General features: G+C 42.8%; 1 protein-coding gene across 2 annotated transcripts in view; it reads right to left on the bottom strand.

The window, feature by feature from the left end:
* Positions 1 to 18747, bottom strand: part of SH3BGRL2 (SH3 domain binding glutamate rich protein like 2) — a 59117-nt gene extending 40370 nt beyond the window's left edge. For both annotated transcript variants that reach the window (XR_006789301.3, XM_045867141.3), the window contains exon 1: positions 18524 to 18747. Coding sequence is in view for 1 of the 2 variants with exons in the window: in XM_045867141.3 (XP_045723097.1) it covers positions 18524 to 18568 (45 nt within the window). In the remaining variant the exon portion in view is untranslated. The remainder of the gene's footprint in view (positions 1 to 18523) is intronic.
* Between the last annotated feature and the right edge of the window lie 874 nt (positions 18748 to 19621).

Below are 19621 nucleotides of genomic sequence, written 5' to 3'. Positions count from 1 at the left end.
CACACTGGGCATAGAGCTTACTTAAATAATTAATTAATTAATTAATTAATTAATTAAACAACTTGTATTACTTAGCAATGTGAGGCCATAATAAAACATTAGCAAAGAGAACGAAAGATGTGTTTGGTTTGGTTTTACTGTGTTTACATTTTCTGTCAAGACTACATGCTTACTTCCTTAAAGAAAAAAATCAGTCAAGTATAATATATGAATTTAGGATGCCACTATTTTACAAGACTATCTATGAAAGTTATACACAATTGCTCATACACGTGCCTCCTGTTAATTAGAGAATACTTGGCAGAAGAGCTGGTCTAGCAAAACTTGCTGTAATAGTCAAAATCCTCCGCAGTAAGGAGGAAATCCTGCTGAGGACAGTATTTTCCACAGGCAAGAATTACCGGCCTTCAGCCAAACGCCATGCCTTTGTCAATGGCCGGAGATGCTACTATGTACACAGTGTGTTTTTGAGTATGTTGTTCCCATTTCTGCATCAGTTAATCCTCCATTGTGTGGAAAGTGATCCTAAGAGATGATCTGGAAACTACTTCTACTTACATTTGAAAAGTAATTTGAGGGACACCAGATGATTTTCACAATTACATTTTATAAGGCATCATATAGTGAGTTCACATTCCCTTTGTAGGCACAAACTGATACCTCTAAGAGAAAGTCTGGATGCTCTTTTTTTTTTTTTTTTTAAGATTTTATGTATTTATTTATTTGTCAGAGAGAGCGAGCGAGCAAGCGAGCACACAAGCCGGGGGAGTGGCAGGCAGAGAGAGAAGCAGACTCTGCAAGGAGCCTGATGTGGGACTAGATCCCAGGGCCCTGGGATCATGACCTGAGCTGAAGGCAGACGCTTAACCCACTGAGCCACCCAGGTGCCCCTGAATGCTGTTACCTGCATTCTATGGACCCATCCTGTCTTGGATTGGCCATGTCATCAGCTTAATCTTCCCTCCTTGAGCTACTGAGCAAAGCTAGGTGCCTGTCTGCTAAAAACGTGAATCATCTAGCTTCAGCTAGACTTGATTCTGTTTGAATCCCACACAACTGCCACTGGGATTTCATAGCTTTCTCAAATCTCCACAGGTCCTCACCCTTCCCACAGATGACCCTAACTCCTGCATTTCAGATAAAATGAAGTCTTGAAGAGTACTCCAAATTCTGGTGTTTCCACCTCAAATTTCTCTGTATTTTCAGCCATATAATTCTCCCTTCCATCTTGACTCAAGAAAGTAAGTGGAGAAATTAACAAAGGAGAAAGGGGGGGGGCGGGGAGGGAGAGAGAGAGAATGCACAGGTAGCCAGCACAAAGAAAAATTAAAGTCTCTTTAAAAGGTCAAGGAGTCATTGTTTACTCAGAGGTTTCTATGAGACCTTGTGGAGACCCTGCAATGTGCTCGGCTGTCTTAGGAACTACAGGAACATAGGTGACAAAACAAGGCCTCTAATTTGATGCAGTGCTTAGTCTAATAGGGGCGTGGAGGGAGATAGGGCTTGCCAACCATGAACTTCCATATGAAATTGGCAGTCACAGAGGGTGCCTCTAGGACCCGACAGTACTCTGTGGGGAAGGGTGGGAGGAGGGGAGCTATGAAGCTCAGTGATGTGTAAGCAAAGAACAAAAGCACAGTATCAGAAATATAAAAGGAAGGAATATAAATCAAACAGCTCCTAGGATGATGAGGGAAAAGAGCCTGCAGGTAGGTATTATACCCGAAGGTAGAGAGAAAGGAAGATGGAAGGCAAAAGAGGAGATGCAACAAGAGGGACAGAGGTAGGAGCAAATAAGTTACCTTCTCCTGGAATTGGAGACTGTGGTTTTCTGTATAACTGAAGCTCATCCCTTTAAAACCAAACCTATTTTGACTTTATTTTAAATTAATTTTAGTTTAGAAATCTTTCTAAAATGCACCCCATATGTTCCTGCATTGTTTAGCAGAGTACGTCAAAGCAAAACACGCCAAACCTGATTTAATCTGTTCTGGATGAAGAATCATCATTATAATCCATTTTTGTACTTTGATGTGGTGCACTGACATTCTCAGAGTCCACTTATGTGTAAAATGTAAAAGTCCGCTGTTTTACTTTACACCAACGAGCGCAGGAAACCGTGCTTCTGGAATTCTCTCATTCTGCTTCCAGGAGGCAGTCGGCACTTCTCAGAGCTTCCCTTTGTGGCTCCCTCAGTGGAGCCCAAGACTGCTGCGGGCCTGTGTCACTAAGCTGTCTGAGGCGAGGCTCTGAAGGGCGGCCCCCAGCCCAGCCCCCCAGGATGTGGGCTAGCCAAGTGCCTCTCAGAGGCCCCCTGCTTCCCTCCAGGTCTCCAGCTTCATTCCACATAGGGGTTCTAGAATTCCGATATCTGCATAGGAGAAGTAACAGTATAATAAAACTACCTCTAATTACATAGATTCTTCATGCCACTTATTTAAGAAGCAGTAAAATAAAGGTATCGCTGCTTTTTCAAAGTTCACGGTACGCCACTTCACTTTTATATGAAAGGCCTACATTAGTACCTATTTTCACTAACTGAAAAAAATCCAAAGAGGATTTTTCACCTTCACGTAAAAGGCAAAAAGCGAAAATAGTATTCAGCGTTTGTTTGGCAGCGAGCGAGCCTTTATAGAAGCCGAGTGCACCCCAGCTGCGAGTGGCGCCCCCAAGCTCCTGCCCCGGAACTACACTGAGCAGCTCAGCATCAAGCCACCATAGCTTTGAACCGTGTCTATGAGCATCTGTGCTTTATCTCTATTTGTTTTATGCATCTGTTAGCAATATTTGTCTTAAGGTATCCAAAAAAGCCTAAGAGAGGTTATTTTCTTGGGTTTGGGATCACTCAAAATTGTTTTCATATAAATGAATGTAATTGCTTCTTTGTTTGATGCCATTTCAGCTTATGAAAAGTTTCATAGGAATGCTCTACTTTTGGATAGCAGTGGAAACCTGTAAATCATGTCCCTCGCTGCCTTTTATGTTTTCCAGAGCAGACTCCCGTGTACGTGCTCCATGCCAGTCCCACTCTGCCATGGTCTTGAACTCTCAATAAGCTTGATGATGCGGAAGCCACAGAAACAGTATTTCTTGTTCATTCATTCAGCAAATGCTACATGCCAAGTTCTTTAGTAGGAAACGCGGAGGTATAGAAAGATGAATGCCAACAGCCCTGACCTCAAAGAACTTAGAACTTGTAGTTCAAACAACCTGGGTACTAAATAATTATAACCAAGGGTGGAATGTGTCGAGGCCCCAGGGTAGCAGTTCCATAGGCTGCACCATGTTGGGTTGGAGAAGCAGAGTCCTCCCAGTTTGGAGGGAGGAGGAGAAAGGGAGGGCCGTGGGGAAGACTTCACTGGGAAATGGTACAGGCTTCAAAGAAAGCAGGGGAATCTGGTCACAATGCAGGGTGAGCACAGGCAGAGGGGATGTTAGGAGAAAAGGCATAGAAGGCAGAAGGTAAAAAAGCCTGGTGTATTTATATAGTAGTCAAAGGAACAGAAAGAGAAAATGCTGCAAACGTAGGTCAGAATCAGATAACAGAGGGCCCCAATTGCCAGGCCAAAAAGTTAGGCCTTGATCGGGAGCCAATAAGGTTCTTCTAAGCTCTCTGAACCCAACACACAGACTTAATCTTGTTAAAAGGATGAAGCCCTTTTCTCCCCTTTAATGGAAAAGGAATTCAAAAAGTGAATTATTAATCATCTCCTCCCTGTTAATTATCTCTTAAAACCAAGCTTGCTATTAAAACAGCACTGTGGAACTAACTAGAGGACCTCCATTTGTCTTGCTCTCACACTACAGGAATTACATATTGGTGGAAAAGGAGTCATCTAGTCTAAAAGGGTGGCACAGACATACAAATCAAATTCATTCTTTTGACAAAAAAGAACAGGGTGGGTGATATCTATTCCAGTTCACAAGCTCATATAAACTATTTTGGGGAAAAAAAATAAACTCTTACTTTTTCCACTGGCCATTTTTATTTAAGTGAAATTTTCTAGAATCTTAAAAACAGCCACCTTCCCAAGAGGATGCTATTTTTTTTGTCTAGCTCTGATATGACTTTCTTTGTCCTCATCCAAATCAACATACCTGCCCTTGAGACTTACCGACAAGATAGATCATTTCAGCCTTACATTCCATAGGACTCTGTGTTACCCTCTGTTTTCCATGTTAACCTTTTTTCCTCAGATTAGGAGTTACATGGGAGGGGAAAGGATCATGCCATGTACCCATTCTGCATCCTGAATATGGCTAAACACTGTGCAATAAAAGGTACTCATAAATATAGGAGAACGGATTAATCCAATCAATTTCCAAAACAGATATCCCTAAAGACTCAATTCTGTGTTACTCATATTGGTTCATATGTAGAATAGAAGAAAAACTTAAAAACTCAAAGCTAGAAGAGCTCTTCAAAAGAAGGATCTAAACCGGTTCTTAAGAAGCATCAACATTATTAGTTATTAGAGAGATGCAAGTCAAAACCACACAGAGATACCACTACACACCCATGAAAATGGTTGTAAGCGAAAAGACAGACAATAACAAGTGTTGGTGGGGATGCAGAGAAACTGGAACCCTCCTACCCTGCTAAGAGGAATATGAAATGGAACAGCTACTTAGGAAGACAGCTTGGCAATTCCTCACAAAGTTAAAGACAGAATTACCATATGAGCCACCATTTCTTCTCCTGGGTCTCTATCCCAGGGAACTGAACACATATGATCACACAAATGTTCACAGCAGCATTATTCATAATAGAGCCAAGGTGGGAACAATACAGATGTCCATCAACTGATGAATGAATAAACAAAATGTGGTATATTGATGCAATGGAATATTATTCAGCCATAAAAAGAAATGAAGTACTGATACATACTATGACATACATAGACTTTGAAAACATTATGCTAAATAAAAGAAGCCAGACACAAAAGGCGACATATTGTGGGATTCCATTTATGTGAAAAGTCCAGAATAGGCAAATCCATAGAGACAGAAAGGAGATCAGTGGTTGCCAGGGGCTGGGGGCAGGAAGGAATGGAGGGTGACTGCTAATGGACATAAGCTTTTTGGGGTGAGGAAAGGTTCTGGAATTAGATAGTGGTGATAACACAGGGAATATACTAAAACCCACTGAAAGGTACAATTGAAAAGGATGAATTTTATGGTATGTGAATTATATCTCACTTAAAAACAACAATAACAGGGCGCCTGGGTGGCTCAGTTGGTTGGGCGACTGCCTTCGGCTCAGGTCATGATCCTGGAGTTCCTGGATCGAGTCCCGCATCGGGCTCCCTGCTCGGCGGGGAGTCTGCTTCTCCCTCTGACCCTCCCCCCTCTCATGTGCTTGCTCTCTCTCATTCTCTCTCTCTCAAATAAATAAATTTAAAAAAAAAATCTAAAAAAAAAACAACAATAACAGCCTGATGAGAAACCTGAAGCCCAGAGAAGCTAAGTTTCTTGTCTAAAAACAGCACGCTGATTAAATGGCAGCAAAAAGGGTGGGGGGAGGGCACCTGGCTGACTCAATCGGTAGAGCATGTGATTCTTGATCTTGGGGTTGTGAGTTCAAACCCCATGTTGGGCACAGAGTTAACAAAAAAGAAAAAAAAATGTCATCACCAGAACCAGACTCAGTCTCCCAACTCCCAATGTGATAGTCTAGGTCCAGAGTGCACTGTCCTAGAAATACCAGGGCAAGCAGTGTAGACTTGAACTATTAATTTAACAGCTCACACCTCATCAGAAGAGAAGGATGAATCCAATGATCTCTTCAGTTTTTAAAGCAATCTTTGTGAGCATTTCCTCTCTGCTACTATAGATTGGAGCAAGGGTTCCCTCCCAGGGGCGATTTTGCCCCCTAGGAGACATTTGGGAGTATCTGGAGACATTTTTCATGGTCACAACTGCAGGCAGGGGGTACTACTAGCAACCAGTGAGTAGAGACCAGGCATGGTGCTCAGTGTCTGCAATGCACAGGACGACCCCACAATAAAGAATTCCCACACCAAAATGACAACGGTGATGCTGGTGATACAACCTGGCTTAGGGTATGATCAAGTTCATCTTTAAGCTTTTCCAGGAAGTTCTGACCTAGAGTATAATGACTTCAAGCAGCAGTTCAGAGATTAGAGCGACTAAGAGGCCAGCACCAAGCAGACAGGAAATAGACACTTTATTCTTCCCATAATAATTAGTTTCCACAGTCATTCAAATGCCCATAGGAGTCAGGTAGTTAACATAAAGGAATGAAGCCAGCAAGCACCAAATAACCATTTAGGACTATTATTTCCACCTTTCCACAAAAAAACTTTCACTGGCTTCCATTCTTCATGAAACATATAGAACCCTCTCAATATAATCTTGTGGTTTCCCACTTTTGATAAACATACATGCCAAGAAATACTTCATACTATAGGAAAAAGAAGAGCACAAGCTCAGTAACAAGTGGCTCAGAGTTGGGAAGACAGCAGGAATGGTAGGGGGTGTAGGGGCCCGCAAGGGCACATGCCCCGATGAAGGGGTCACCACTAATCAACTCTGATGCGTCCATGCCATGATATAAGGCACTGGGGTCAAAGAGATCTTCAGATGTCTCAAGAAGAGTAGGAATTCTAGATTGTATGTTTGTGAGAAAGACATCTCCCACACAAAGATTTAAAATCTTTGCTCAAAAACATTTTAAAACACTGTGTTAACTCAAAAGGGGTTCTAGCCTCTACAACTAGACTGTGACCTCTAGCCTACACTGACCCTAATAAACAATGCCAGCTTCAGGTCTTCCTACAGATGTGTTCCATCTAACTCTGGACCTATTCTCTGACTAGAACAGTATTTTTTTTCCTTAATTAAATCTGAATAGCTTATTTAGAGTTGAAAATTCACAAAGATCAGAGAATTATTATAGACTTAAATGTAAATGAAATTCATGAGATTATTAATGGCTGCCTTGTCATTAAGTTCCAACAACTTTACAAATGGGGATACTGAGATCCAGAGAAGTTAAAAGACTTGTTATGCCACCTTGCCACTGCGGACACCGGAGCCATAACTTGAACCCAGGTCCTTCTACTCCTAAAGTTCACCTTTTTCCACTTACCATCTTGTTTGTATCACACAAATTTCTTCTACCAACCATACTTACAAGGTTCTCTCTGTAAATTACATGTAAAGAATCTGATCTTAGAGAGAGAGATGGCTGACAATAAGGGAAGCACAAAAATTACAATTATTAAACTGGGCAGATGAGGTGTATGAATGTACTCCTATTCCGGCGGGCCCTCCTGCCTTCCTGTGCATGTTGACTGCATCTTTCCCTCTACACACAGTGTAAGTCTACACTCACACAGGCCCTCCTTCCCTCCCCTACAACCACTAATAACAGCCCTGCCCCTGGCCTCCCACTTTCTACCCACTCTTGCATTGAACTTCCACAGGAGGCTGCAATATACTAATAAACTCTTTCCATCCAAAAGGACACATTATTTACAGGGTAGAAAACAGGGAATGATGAGCCCATGGAGAAAATGTCTCCCAAGAACAGAGGATCCCGGATGGAAAGAATGAGAGTACACACTTCCACCACCATCATTTGTCTCAGTAGATCTCATGTTGCCCAAAAGATCCCAAGAGATTAAATATCTCTGCCCTGGACCTCTTCCCGGCCAGCCTTTCCTTCTCCCATATTACCCTATGACTTTCCCCTTCCATTCTGCTCCTTCCAGCTCAACACATCAAGTCAGTTCTACTCTACCACACAAAGCAAGAGAATTGCATTTGAGGTAAATCATACATTTGGGGGGTGCCTAGGTGGCTCAGTTGGTTAAGTAACTACCTTCAGCTCAGGTCATGATTCCAGGGTCCTGGGATCGAGCCCCGCATTGGGCTCCTTGTTAGGTGGGAAGCCTGCTTCTCCCTCTCCCACTCCCCCTGCTTGTGTTCCCTCTCTAGCTGTCTCTCTCTCTCTCTCTCGTCAGTTAAATAAATAAATAAATTCTTAAAAAAAATATCATTTGGTTTCAGGATATCCAACAAAACATTCAACAGTGTCTTCAAAGACCATCTATTCCAATTTCTCTTTAACCTCTGACTCCTTCTTCTGGGACATGGCCATTAGCAAAATGGATGACACAGATCTAGTGTCTGTACCTTCTAGATTCTATGACAAGGCAAGTTATTTGAAATTTCTGAGTTTCAGTTTCCTATTTTGCTAGAGAGAGTGAAGGGGGGTGAGAATGAATATGAATGCCATGCCAAGTTTCTTTGAGGAATACAAACAACAAACATAAAGCCTTGAGTAAACTTCCTGTACATGGTGCGAATGATAGGTGTTGTTCTCATTACTATTATAATCTTTATGAAATATTAGCTTTCCATTTCAATCCATATTCCTTATATCTTTTATTCGTCTCTGCAGGAGCAAAGTCATTGCTTTCACATGCCAAGGACACTGTGGCTACAATTACCTGCTCAACAGCTGAGTGGGGACCCCTGGAACTGCTCTTTAGCAGTCCTGCCCCTTCCCCTCTCTTTAACTTGAGCTCACACACTGTTATCCTAGCCTGTTTCTGGGTCTGCAAGACCCGGATTCTCACTGGCCTCTGAGCAGGGGCTTTTCTCATGAGTAATGTGGGATAAAAGTACTGGACACAAAATCTTAAGACAGGGAGGAGTTCAAATCTGGATTCATTGAATTGAATGATCCTAGGCATGTTACTTAATCACCCTGTACCTCAATAGTCTCATCTGAAAAATGGATATAATAAACACAGTTTGTAGAGGCATTATAAGGATTAAGTAATCTGTAGGAAAAATCCTACCACATTCTGGGCACAGGTAAAAACTAACTGTTCACCTGACCTTCCAGGGCTCTAAGGCTCAGCAAGGTAGACAGGCATATCCCAGAGTCCCCCTACTCCAGTATCTTTCTCCCCTTCTGTTTCTACCAACTTCTCCCACAAAGCCCCCAACCTCCTTTACCACAATCCGCCTGCCCATCTGCCTAGGAAAGCTCCCCACAAATGTTTCACAAAGCATCCAAATTCAGTGTTCAGTTTCACGGTCATGATAATCACTTTCTTCACTCACCTTCATTAAACACAGAGATCCTGGCCCTTCTCTACCACCCTCCCCCTAGATTTGGGGTGAGATGTTTGCAGAGGACATTGTCCATCCATTAATTCAACTTGGTGTCTCCTATTTCTTTTCCCTTTTACTCCCAGACTCAAAATACTCTACATTCAGTTATGCAAATCTGAAAGAGTCTAAGACAGGGCTGGCAAATACATGGCATAAACCCTGGTCCTCCCTCCTCTGGTGCCAGATCAGACATCAACAGTCAGTCACACTGTTTGTTTCCCAGCTGATCCCAGACAAAGTTCCAAAACCCCTCTCCCAGCTTCACCATCCATCAGTCAAAGCTATCATTTGGGATGAAATCTACTTGCTAAGTATAGGAAGCCTTAAATCAAACCAGGACTCTAAATTCACGTACTAGGTACAGCACAGAATAGTGACCAATTGCATACTAGTCAGCACTCTGTAGGTAATGAATAAATATGGTTTAGTGCCTCAGGCATGACATGCTGTGTACCTATAAAATGCTAAAAAATTACAGAACTCTAAGTGATTTGTTTGGGGGAATGACCTCAAATTGTAATGTTCTTATTAATTATTCAATTCAAACTTCAAATTTCAGTTAAAAAAAAAAAACCTCTTTATACTTAAATTTACTAAAAACTCTAAAATTACACCAGCATGCATCCTTGGCTTAGTAAGTACTATGTACTATAATTTTTTTGGTGATTAAAGATCTTACATGATCCAAGGTTATAATTTTTTAATTGTTTTATTACTGCTATTACTACTATGCTGCTGTTGATGAGAACAGAACAGAGATAATAGATAATATGCACTGAGTACTTACTATGTACCTAGCACTCTGCTAACTACCTCCTATGGAAGACTTATTCATTCAGTGCTCAAAGCAGTCATATACAGAAGGTACTGTTCCTATCCCATTTTTACAAATGAAGAGTCCGAGGTTACTTGCCTAAGGCCATGTCCTTCACGAATGGCAGAGCTAGGATTTGGACAGCCCCTGCCTTAACCATGAGACTACACTGCCTTCCAATGATAGATAATCCGTGATGGGGCCGAAGTAGGTGCTTGGCTTGAATATAAGCTAACTCCAGAATTAAATAAAATCAGCAAATGTTCAACCCAAACACTTACTTTAGGCTAGTAAGTAGTTTATCATAAAATGTCAGTGCAACCCGAAACTCCTGTCAATAGCGGACCCAGGCTTATGGAAGTGGCCAATTCCCATTCAAAGAACTATCCTAATGACTATAATTACTAAGGCAGAGAACTAGTAAGCTTCAAATCACATGGGAATGTCATGAATGAAGAAGACCATACTCCCACTCCTTGTGTAACACTAAAAGGAAAACTAACTCAAAAGCTATGTTGGTTGTGTTGCTTTGGGTTTTCTGTTTTGCTTTGTTTTGTTTTCAATATAGGACTGGTATGTAGTAATAGCTGCTGACTTTAACTATACTTGCAATTACCAAATACCACTGACTGACCTGTCAAAGCAAGTCACTTAATTGGGTCTCTCTTCTTCTCAGCCCTCTACTCCCAAATCCACTAGGCCCACACTGACAAAAAGCCAATTCCAGATCCGAGCCATCACTGGTAGGAAATGGAAAACACATCCTGAAGTACCTAAAACCCTTTGCCCTCAGTCACAGCCAACATTCCATTTCCGGCTTCAGGAGCTCTGAAGAAATGTTGGCAGAGAGCCCACAAAGGTCCCACAAGGAGGCAGACACGCCCTGATATACACCACGCCCTGCCCTTCCACTTTCAGGGGTCAGTTCCAGGAAAACCCCCTTTGGGGTTTTTCCAGGGACTGAGCCAGCCCAAAAGAGTTCGGCCCCTTCAGGAATGAATAAGCTGTCAATGGTAACAGAGGGAACCAGATCGGGGACCAACCACATTGTTCTAGTCTCCAGGGGCTGCACCAGCCTAAAAGTACCTGGGTTTGTTGGTAGGGGGCCCCCTATCTGCCAGCATCCAGTTCAACTTTCAGTCCTACAGCAAAGCCATCATGAAGGTGCTTTTCCTAGGTTGATTTCTTTTTTAGAGTTCAGAAAAAAATAATCAAACATAAAAGAAATAACAACACTTTTAGTTACCATTGTTCAGTTCCTGAGTAATTAGTCAGTGCTGGCAGATAAACTCAGATAAGCCTATTTTTAAAAGAGGACAGACAGAAGGGAGGCTGCACAGCCTCAAACTACATTGCTGGGTTGCGGCTGCTTGTTGGCTTCTGGTCTCCAAACCCCACCTCTCCTGGCCCCGCAACCACCCCCATTCCAGACAACACTGATCACTACTGGGCTCAACAATCACTCAAAAGAAAGGCTCAACAACATGTTTTCATTTTTTTTTTTTTAAGATTTTATTTATTTGAGAGAGAGTGCGAGAATTTCAAGCAGACTCCCTGCTGAATGCAGGGCTGGATCTCAGGGCCCTGCAGTCATGACCTGAACAGAAATCAAGAGTCCCACACTTAACCACTGAGCCACTCAGGTGCCCCTCAATGACATGTCTTAAAAAACAACTAGAAAAAGGACCCCCCCAAAAACAATTATATATAATCAGAAGTGGATATTTTCCATCAAATATTAATAAGCATTTGCCATTTCATAGGGCAAAAAAGTTGTTTTCACTAAATTTCTAATTTGGAAAGCTAAGGTCCTTTTACTGAATAGACAGTGTAACAAAAGCTAATCACAGAAAAATAATCTCTATAGGAATGTAATTTGAATCAGAATAACTTCTATTGCTAGCTAACTCTGCAACGACCATAGCACCCATTAAAGCAGTCCCGACTGAAAATCTGCTGAAACCTGAAAGGGTCTCCGTTTGAGGTTAGAGTTTAGAGCTCAGTCATTTAAGTGTCTGCCTTCAGCTCAGGTCACGATCTCGGGGTTTTGGGATCGAGCCCCACATTAAGCTCCCTGCTCAGCAGGGACTCTGCTTCTCCCTCTCCCTCTGCCCCTCCCCCCGCTCGTGCTCCCACAAATCTCTCTCAAATAAATAAAATCTTAAATAAATGAATCAAGAAAAAAAATCTAAAGAAGAAACATTATTTAATTCGGTATCATACTTTTTTTCTTTTTTAAGATTTTATTTATTCATGAGAGACAGAGAGAGAGAGAGGCAGAGCAAGAAGCAGGCTCCCCAAGGAGCAGGGAGTCCGATGCGGGGCTCGATCCCAGGACCCCAGAATCATGACCTGAGCCGAAGGCAGACACTTAACCATCTGAGCCACCTAGGCGCCCGGGTATCATATTGCTTCTTACTAAACTGTTTTTGTTTCTTTTTCACTATACTTGTTTTCCTTTTCTGTTTTGACCAAAAAATTGAAAAACACAGAAAAAAAATGAGATTCAAATAGTCTTAAATTCCTGCAATATTGAAACCACATTATAATACAAATGCTTTTCAAAATTTCATTTCCTCAAATAGAAATGTTTATTAAAAGTATCCCAATACAAATGGATAAAAAGCCCCTAATTTTGTAAGAGTCCATGCTCTTGATAAAATATTATTGTAGAATAGGAAAATATCAAATTTGGGAAATAGTAAAATGAACTAGAAAAACTGAGGTCAGATCTTCAGTTGGGATATTGCTAAATCTCCCTTCCTAGCAACAGAACTTATACATTAACTGAACTCCATACAATTCCATATCCAGCTGCTAACTTTAAGATTCAAGAAATGTGCCTACAGTCTTTCCAATTAAAGGGGGAAATTCCATTAATTAGTGTTTCTATTTCAACCCTCATATTCCATGTTGTGATGAGTTGAATTGTGCTCCCCCAAGATGTTGAAATCCTAACCCCCAGTACCTATGAATGTGACTTTATTTGGAAATAGGATCTTTGCAGATGATCAATTAAGATTAAGTCATTAGGGTAGGCTCTATTCAATAGGACTGTATCCTTATAAAAAGGAGAAATCTGGACACTGTGTCCAAGGAGAACGGCATGTGAACATGAAGGCAGATATCAAAATCATCTATCTACATGCCAAGGAATGTCAAAGATTGTCAGCAAACCATCAGAAGCTAGGAGAGAGTCATGGAACACAGTCTCCATCACAGCCCTAAGAAGAAGGCAATCCTGCCAACACTTTGAGCTAGCTTCCAGAACTGTGAGACAAATTCCTGTTGTTTAAGCCCCCGGTTTTGGTACTTTGTTAATGGCAGCCCTTAGGAAATTAAATGAACTTGCCTTCCCTTACAATCACATCCTTGTGCTTGCACCCCCAACTTACTCTTGCTTCTCCTGGTCATTTCTTATATGCTCCCACCTCCCTAACCTCACTCCACACCCTCACTTGCCAATGCTCTTCAGCACCATTTCTCATCAAGGGTACCTCTGGCATTTTTGCAAGGGTAGTTCTTAGGGGGGACTGTCTAGCACACTATAGGATGTCAAGCATCCCTGGTACTCCCATTCCCCCAGGGTGCCATGGTGCCCACAGAGGAGAACTGCTCTGGAAACTGCCAGCTGGAGTTTGACTCAGGATCCCACCATCTACTATGTCTGATCTCATCAGGGCAGTTAACTTCAGCTTCTTCATCTGTAAAAATGGGAATAAATAACCACCTTGCCCTGTGACTCTGAAGATCCAATGAGTTAAAGAGGCTAATGAGGCATGCCTGAGTGGCTCAGTCAGTTAAGGGTTGGCTCTGATCATGATCTCAGCATCCTGGGATGGAGCCCCTGCATCAGGCTCTGTGCTCAGTGGGGAGTCTGCTTGTCCCACTCTCTCTCCCTCTGCCCCTCCCCCTGTTCATGCTTGCTGGCTCATGCGCATGCTTGTGCACTTTCTCTCTCAAATAAATGAAAGAAAGAAAGAAAGAAAGAGGCTGATGACCCAGACTTACCCTCACTAGCTTCTTCTGGCATTAGAATCACTTAGGAATTACTGCCCAGTCTTAGTCTATTCTACATGGTCATATCCTGACTTTAACTGCCTTGGAACTCCTTGCCGGGGCCTCCTCACACAGTGAAGCTTCACTGAATACATTCTGTGGAGATGCAACAGCTTCACTGGTTATTACATGTTTTAAAATAGTTATGCCATGCAAACCAGTAGGGTATGCCTTCTACAGTTGCAAAGATCCAGACAACTCTGAGCATAGTCTCTATGAGTTCTGCTGGCTACTCTCATCCCCCCTGGAAAATATAGCAGCGGCCATGGGCAAAGCTCTATGTTTATCAACTTGGCTTCCAATTTCTTTGTATCTTTTCCTCCCAGTGATGGCCCCTCTCCAATATCCAAGGATATACCATCCATTTCACCGTGCTCACGCTAACACTGCCCAAGCTCATATCAGCCCTTCATGCTCCTTGCTGAAATGGTTTGTATCCCAAGTCTTTGAGCTGTGGAGAGTTAGCCCTGATTTGTGCCATAAGGCCGGCATTTAAGTCTTTCTCCTGGCGCTCACATACACCTAGCACCTAGTAGCACCTAATAGCACCTAACACAGAGCCTGGTACTTAGTAGGTTTTCAATGATTGATGAATGCCAGAGTCAATCAATGCATGAATGAATGCATTGCTGAATGAACACAGGCATGAATACCTTCAGGAAGTCAGGAGACCTGGTGTCCATTTAACCCTTCCTTAGTTCTGCAGTGACTGACATAAATGACCTCAGAGTAAGCCCCTTAATCTCTATGCCCAAATTTCCTTCTCTGTGATTTTAGGTGGTTGGATGTTGCAAGAAAACCACTTTAGGTTTTCCTCCAGCTCAACTGAGCCCAGAAACTTTAACAAAGAGTGAAAGATTGTATTTCTTTTTTTGAGACATTTTAGTCAAAGCAAGCACAGGGGTAAAGATTTTTCTAAAATCACATACCAGGGGTCCCTCCCTGCCAGAAAGTCCCTTGTTCCCTGGGGACAAAAGGCTCCAGACAGCACGCAAGCCGTAAATACTGAAGACATCTCTGAGATGCTGAGCACTACAGAGCTTGTTATCATGGGCTTCTTGCAGGAACTGAAAGTCTACCCCGTCCTCAAATGAGGTCCACAGGGACATCCACTGCCTGCCCTCTTCTACCCAAAACTCCTCCCTTTCCAGCCTGAACAAGGTGGGCCCTGCACTCTCTCCCGGGCTCCAAATCTAACTCAATTCCTCTCCCTGCCATCTGCCTAAGGCTCCCACATGCATATTTTATGATTTCTGGCACATTTCCTCCTTATCTGACATCCTGCAATGTATCCCTCTGCCCCTATATTATTCCTATCTCTGATAAATGTGTTCTGAAAGAGGCAAGTGTCCTTGGGCTGTACTTTATTACTGGTGGTTTTAGCTTTCCTATCTTATTGCCCCACCCGGTCCCCACCTAAATTTCTTGAGAGCAGAGACCACATCCTCTATTCTTCTCCAGTTCCCCACAAGAACAAGGACAGAGCTGGGCAAGCTGCAGACCCTTAGAAAATACTTGTTGAATGAATAAAATAATGAATGAGTGAAGTAACTGATGGATTTCAATATTTTTAAATTTAAAAGTCATATTAATATACTTCCTGAATAAAGTTACCAGGACACCCCCTTCTGGGTATACAACCAGAATAAATTAAATTTTAAAATGGCACTTTTGGAATATACTCTTTTCTGAGGACTGAAATAAACGTCCTTCACTACAATATGAATGAGAGCAACATTATCAGCTGCATAAGAAATCTGCTTTTTAGGTATCCACAGCATAATAATGTGGCATGTCTTTTATTTCCTAGTAAAAGCAGATTTTACCTGGAGCTGGGGCGGATAAAAGGGCAACCTTCCATCCCTTGGTGTTAATTATCCCAAATATCATTGTTATGTGTTAAAGCTGGAGAATTCAGGGAAGTCAGACAAGATATGAGGATTTTCTCTAGATTGTTTAAATCTACTGCTGACTGGGGCAGAACACCTTTTTGGTAATACCAGGGACTGACTTAGCAAAGTCAATTTCTAGTTACATACTTCCTTGTGGGTTAAAAAAATTCAGCTAGAACCAAACCGATTTGGAAATCAAATTACTTGTTCTCCCATGCACTTGCTAGTCACAGCTGGTCACCAGATAAAACAGTGCCAATGGTCAACACAACACTGCTGGAGGGAAAACATTATGGCTATGCCATCAAAGCTTAATATAGTTTAATGCTACAAGCCCCATTAACCTCCCCAGGCCAACAGTTAACCTAAACAACTTCATTATCTCTTAGAAATCATTATTCTTGCATATAAGCATATACTTATCATCACCAAAAGTATCAACATTACATTATTACAGAAAAACTGTGTATTAAGGTAAGAGATAATATTGCAATTGGACTTACTGACTGACGATTGTCTGAGACCTAAAAAAGTTAGGTCCATTAAAATAGACAATTACAGTTTATGGGCTGTACATACGTGATAACAAATTATGCCTTCCAGCTCAAATCAAACCATGTCAGAACACATACTACCGGGCAGGGCAGTGAGGGAACCTGAAACATCACAGTAAAACACCAAAGCACAAGAATAAACTCACTTTGAGGTTAATATGTATAAATTTAAAGTAAAAAAAAAAGCTGTTACAAGGATTTATCCACATTTACCCAACTGATGAAATCAGAACAGGTTAAAGTTAGAATGTAATTCTGAGTTATACATCACAATCCTTCAGGACCTACACATCCTACAGCCTATACATCACAGCCTACAGAAGAGAAACTTAGGCAGAGATGGAGCACCTTAGCCAAGCTTACACTACTAGCCAGAGCCTGAATTAAAACTTAGGTCTCTTAAGTCTAGCTTCATGTGCAAAACGCATAACAGTGTATTTAAAAATTAAAAAAGGACATATGCAGACAAGAAATACTTCTTAATGGATTTCAGGAAATAGAGATACAAAATTGCAGAACTATCTTGGGATATTACCTGCTGACAGGATAAGCCAAGTAATTTGACTTTGACTTATCCAACATAACCTAGGCTTAATACTACAGATCAGCCCTTCCATAATCAATAAAATGCTACTGTAATAATTACTTACTGTAATAATTACTGAAGCATACAAGTTGTGGTGAAACCAAAAGCTTTGTAGCATTCTTATGAAGAAGTGCATTTGAAAAAAATCTATCCACAAAACAGTATGAGTTTCCTGACACTGAAGTGTAGTTCAGTAGAGAAATCTGTAAAAGATAGGTATGACTAAGCAACCACAAATAACTAGAAATAACCAAAACTATCAGGAGTATGGGGACCACCACACGCCTGCATATAAAGATAAGGTGGAGTTTCCCATCTATTGTTCCTAATGAAAAGGGGGTCTTTTTTGTACTACAGTGTTGATTTCTTTTTAAATAAAGAGTCTCCATGGTTTATAAGGATTTACAAACAATATTTTATTCCATCCTCCACCCCACCTGCTTCAGAAACAAATTTTGGGACAATCTGATTGTTGCTGGGCAGGCAACTGACCAGATCAAATTTAAGCAATCAATATTGCGTTTTTGATGTATTTGATTATATATCTCACCAAAGAACGTCTTAAATCTATAGCTTCTTACTAAGGAAACCAAGTCTTAATAATCATGTAAAACATGTCTTACTCAGTGGGCTATCAAGTATACTACTGAATTTTTCCTTACAGTCTGACACCCAGCTATTTAATTTCTCTTCCCAAAAAAAAAGAAAAAAAATCAATAATATCGACCAAACAAAACAGCTTAAGATAATTAGACCACAATTTATACATCCTTAAGATGAAATTGACCACGGCACTACAAAGGTAAAGAAACCAAACACACACATTTACATAAAGATGTAAAAATATTCATAGCATCCAAGGCAGGGAAAAAAAAAAAAAAAAGACTAAACAAGAAAATCCTGGCACGACAGGACAAACCTAGTTTACAGTTCTCTTTGCGCAGGTATAAAACTAAAGAAATGTACTGGGTGGCGAGGAAGGGAGGGTGGAGAGCAATTACTACTTAAACTTGTTTCATTCAGGAGCTAGGTAGCTAAGCAGCCTAGATAAAAGCTGGTTATACAAAATATAAGCAGGCTGAATGTCCCAAATCGGGAAGAACTAACACCAAGGGAAGCGGGACCCCCGAAGCTCTCAGACTAGCCCTTCTCCAAATTCCCGAGCCACACTACTGGAGCCGGGGGCTTCCCGCAGCCTCCATTTTCCCGCAGCGCTGTCTCCCTCTCAGACCGCGCAGAGTGGGCCTGTGGGGGAGCTGGGGTCCCCCACCCACCTTTGCTCCCCGCCCTGTTCATTGTTGTGCAAGCGTGATGGATCACCTGCCGGGCGCGAGCTCCCGCGTCCTGACGCGCTGCGCACCGAGACGCGCAGGGGCGAGCGGGGCGCGCCTCCCGCAGGACCCGCGCCTGGCGCCGGCGACCCCCCGAGACCCGACCCCGGCCCGCTGCCAGCCCCCGCAGTGCTCACCGCCACGAAACCCGAGGAGGAGGCGATGAACACGCGGATCACCATCCTCTCGCACGCCGGGACGGACCGTCTGCCCCCGCGGGCTCGGGGCTGGCGGGGACGCGGAGGCAAAACTCGGCTAAGAGCCGCCGCCGCCGCCGCCGCCGCCGGGCAGAACGCTCGGGTCGGGGAAGCTCGCGGGGACCTGACTCCCTCCCGCCCGTCCGCAAATAAAAGCCCAGAGCCTCCCGGCCGTTGGCCGAGGGAGGAAGGGGGAGGGGAAGAGGAGGAGGGAACAGGCTGCGGGGCGTGATGGGAGTTGTAGTTTCGTTCTCTGCATGGAGTGCTTAGTGGACTGAGCTCTTTCCAGCCCCTTATTGCGTGAGAATCGCTTACGCGCGCAGGTGGTTGGAGGGGAGAGGCTGGGGAGACGCTGTGACAAGGGGTAGCGAGGATCCCTGCGAGACCGAGAAAAAGAAAACTAGGCAAGAGGGTTTGGTTCAGAGTCCAAGCTTGGGTTCTATGTTGTGGTTTACTGATTTGGAGCATCCCCACGCAGAAACGCCGACACACGGGATCGAGCCTCGCAGACCTGGGGTTTTGAGGCCGCTGTCGCGCGGGGCAAGCCCTAACCTGCGGCCGGCGGGTGGGGCGGGGTGGGATGCAGCGGGCCGGCTCTCTAGAGGCGGCCGCGTTGGGGGCGGTGGGGCTGAGCGAGCTTCTGTTTTTCCAGCGGCCCTGGAGATTGCAGAAAGGTGATTCTTTTAGTTAAATGAGACATCTTCTTCATCTGTAGACGCTGAAAATTAGAAGCCAGCTGGGAGCACAAGCGATATTCTATTTTTCTTAGCAAGACTGTAATTGTAGTAGAAAAAATAAATTCCAAGCGAAATTAGAATCCTTCTATCAACATTGGGCATCAGGACCCCACCCGCCCCACCCCCTACTCTACACAATGGCTTCGCCTCTGTGCACCTAATATTTACAACTGAGCCAAATCTGTGCCTTTTTCAGACCCGATGCACATTCCAAGCGCAGTCTCCCAGGAGGATGCTGTTAAATAAAAAAACTTTCATGTAGTTGCTAATAGTTTAGGAATAGTTATTTAACAAGTGTTTT

This window comes from Mirounga angustirostris, unplaced genomic scaffold (genome assembly GCF_029215605.1).
Source record: "Mirounga angustirostris isolate CCGP_5_RB_7025 unplaced genomic scaffold, mMirAng1.0.hap1 SCAF_8, whole genome shotgun sequence".
NCBI classification, from domain to species: domain Eukaryota; kingdom Metazoa; phylum Chordata; class Mammalia; order Carnivora; family Phocidae; genus Mirounga; species Mirounga angustirostris.
The sequence above is the reverse complement of the archived record's forward strand: the minus strand, read 5'-3'. Positions and strand labels throughout refer to the sequence as shown.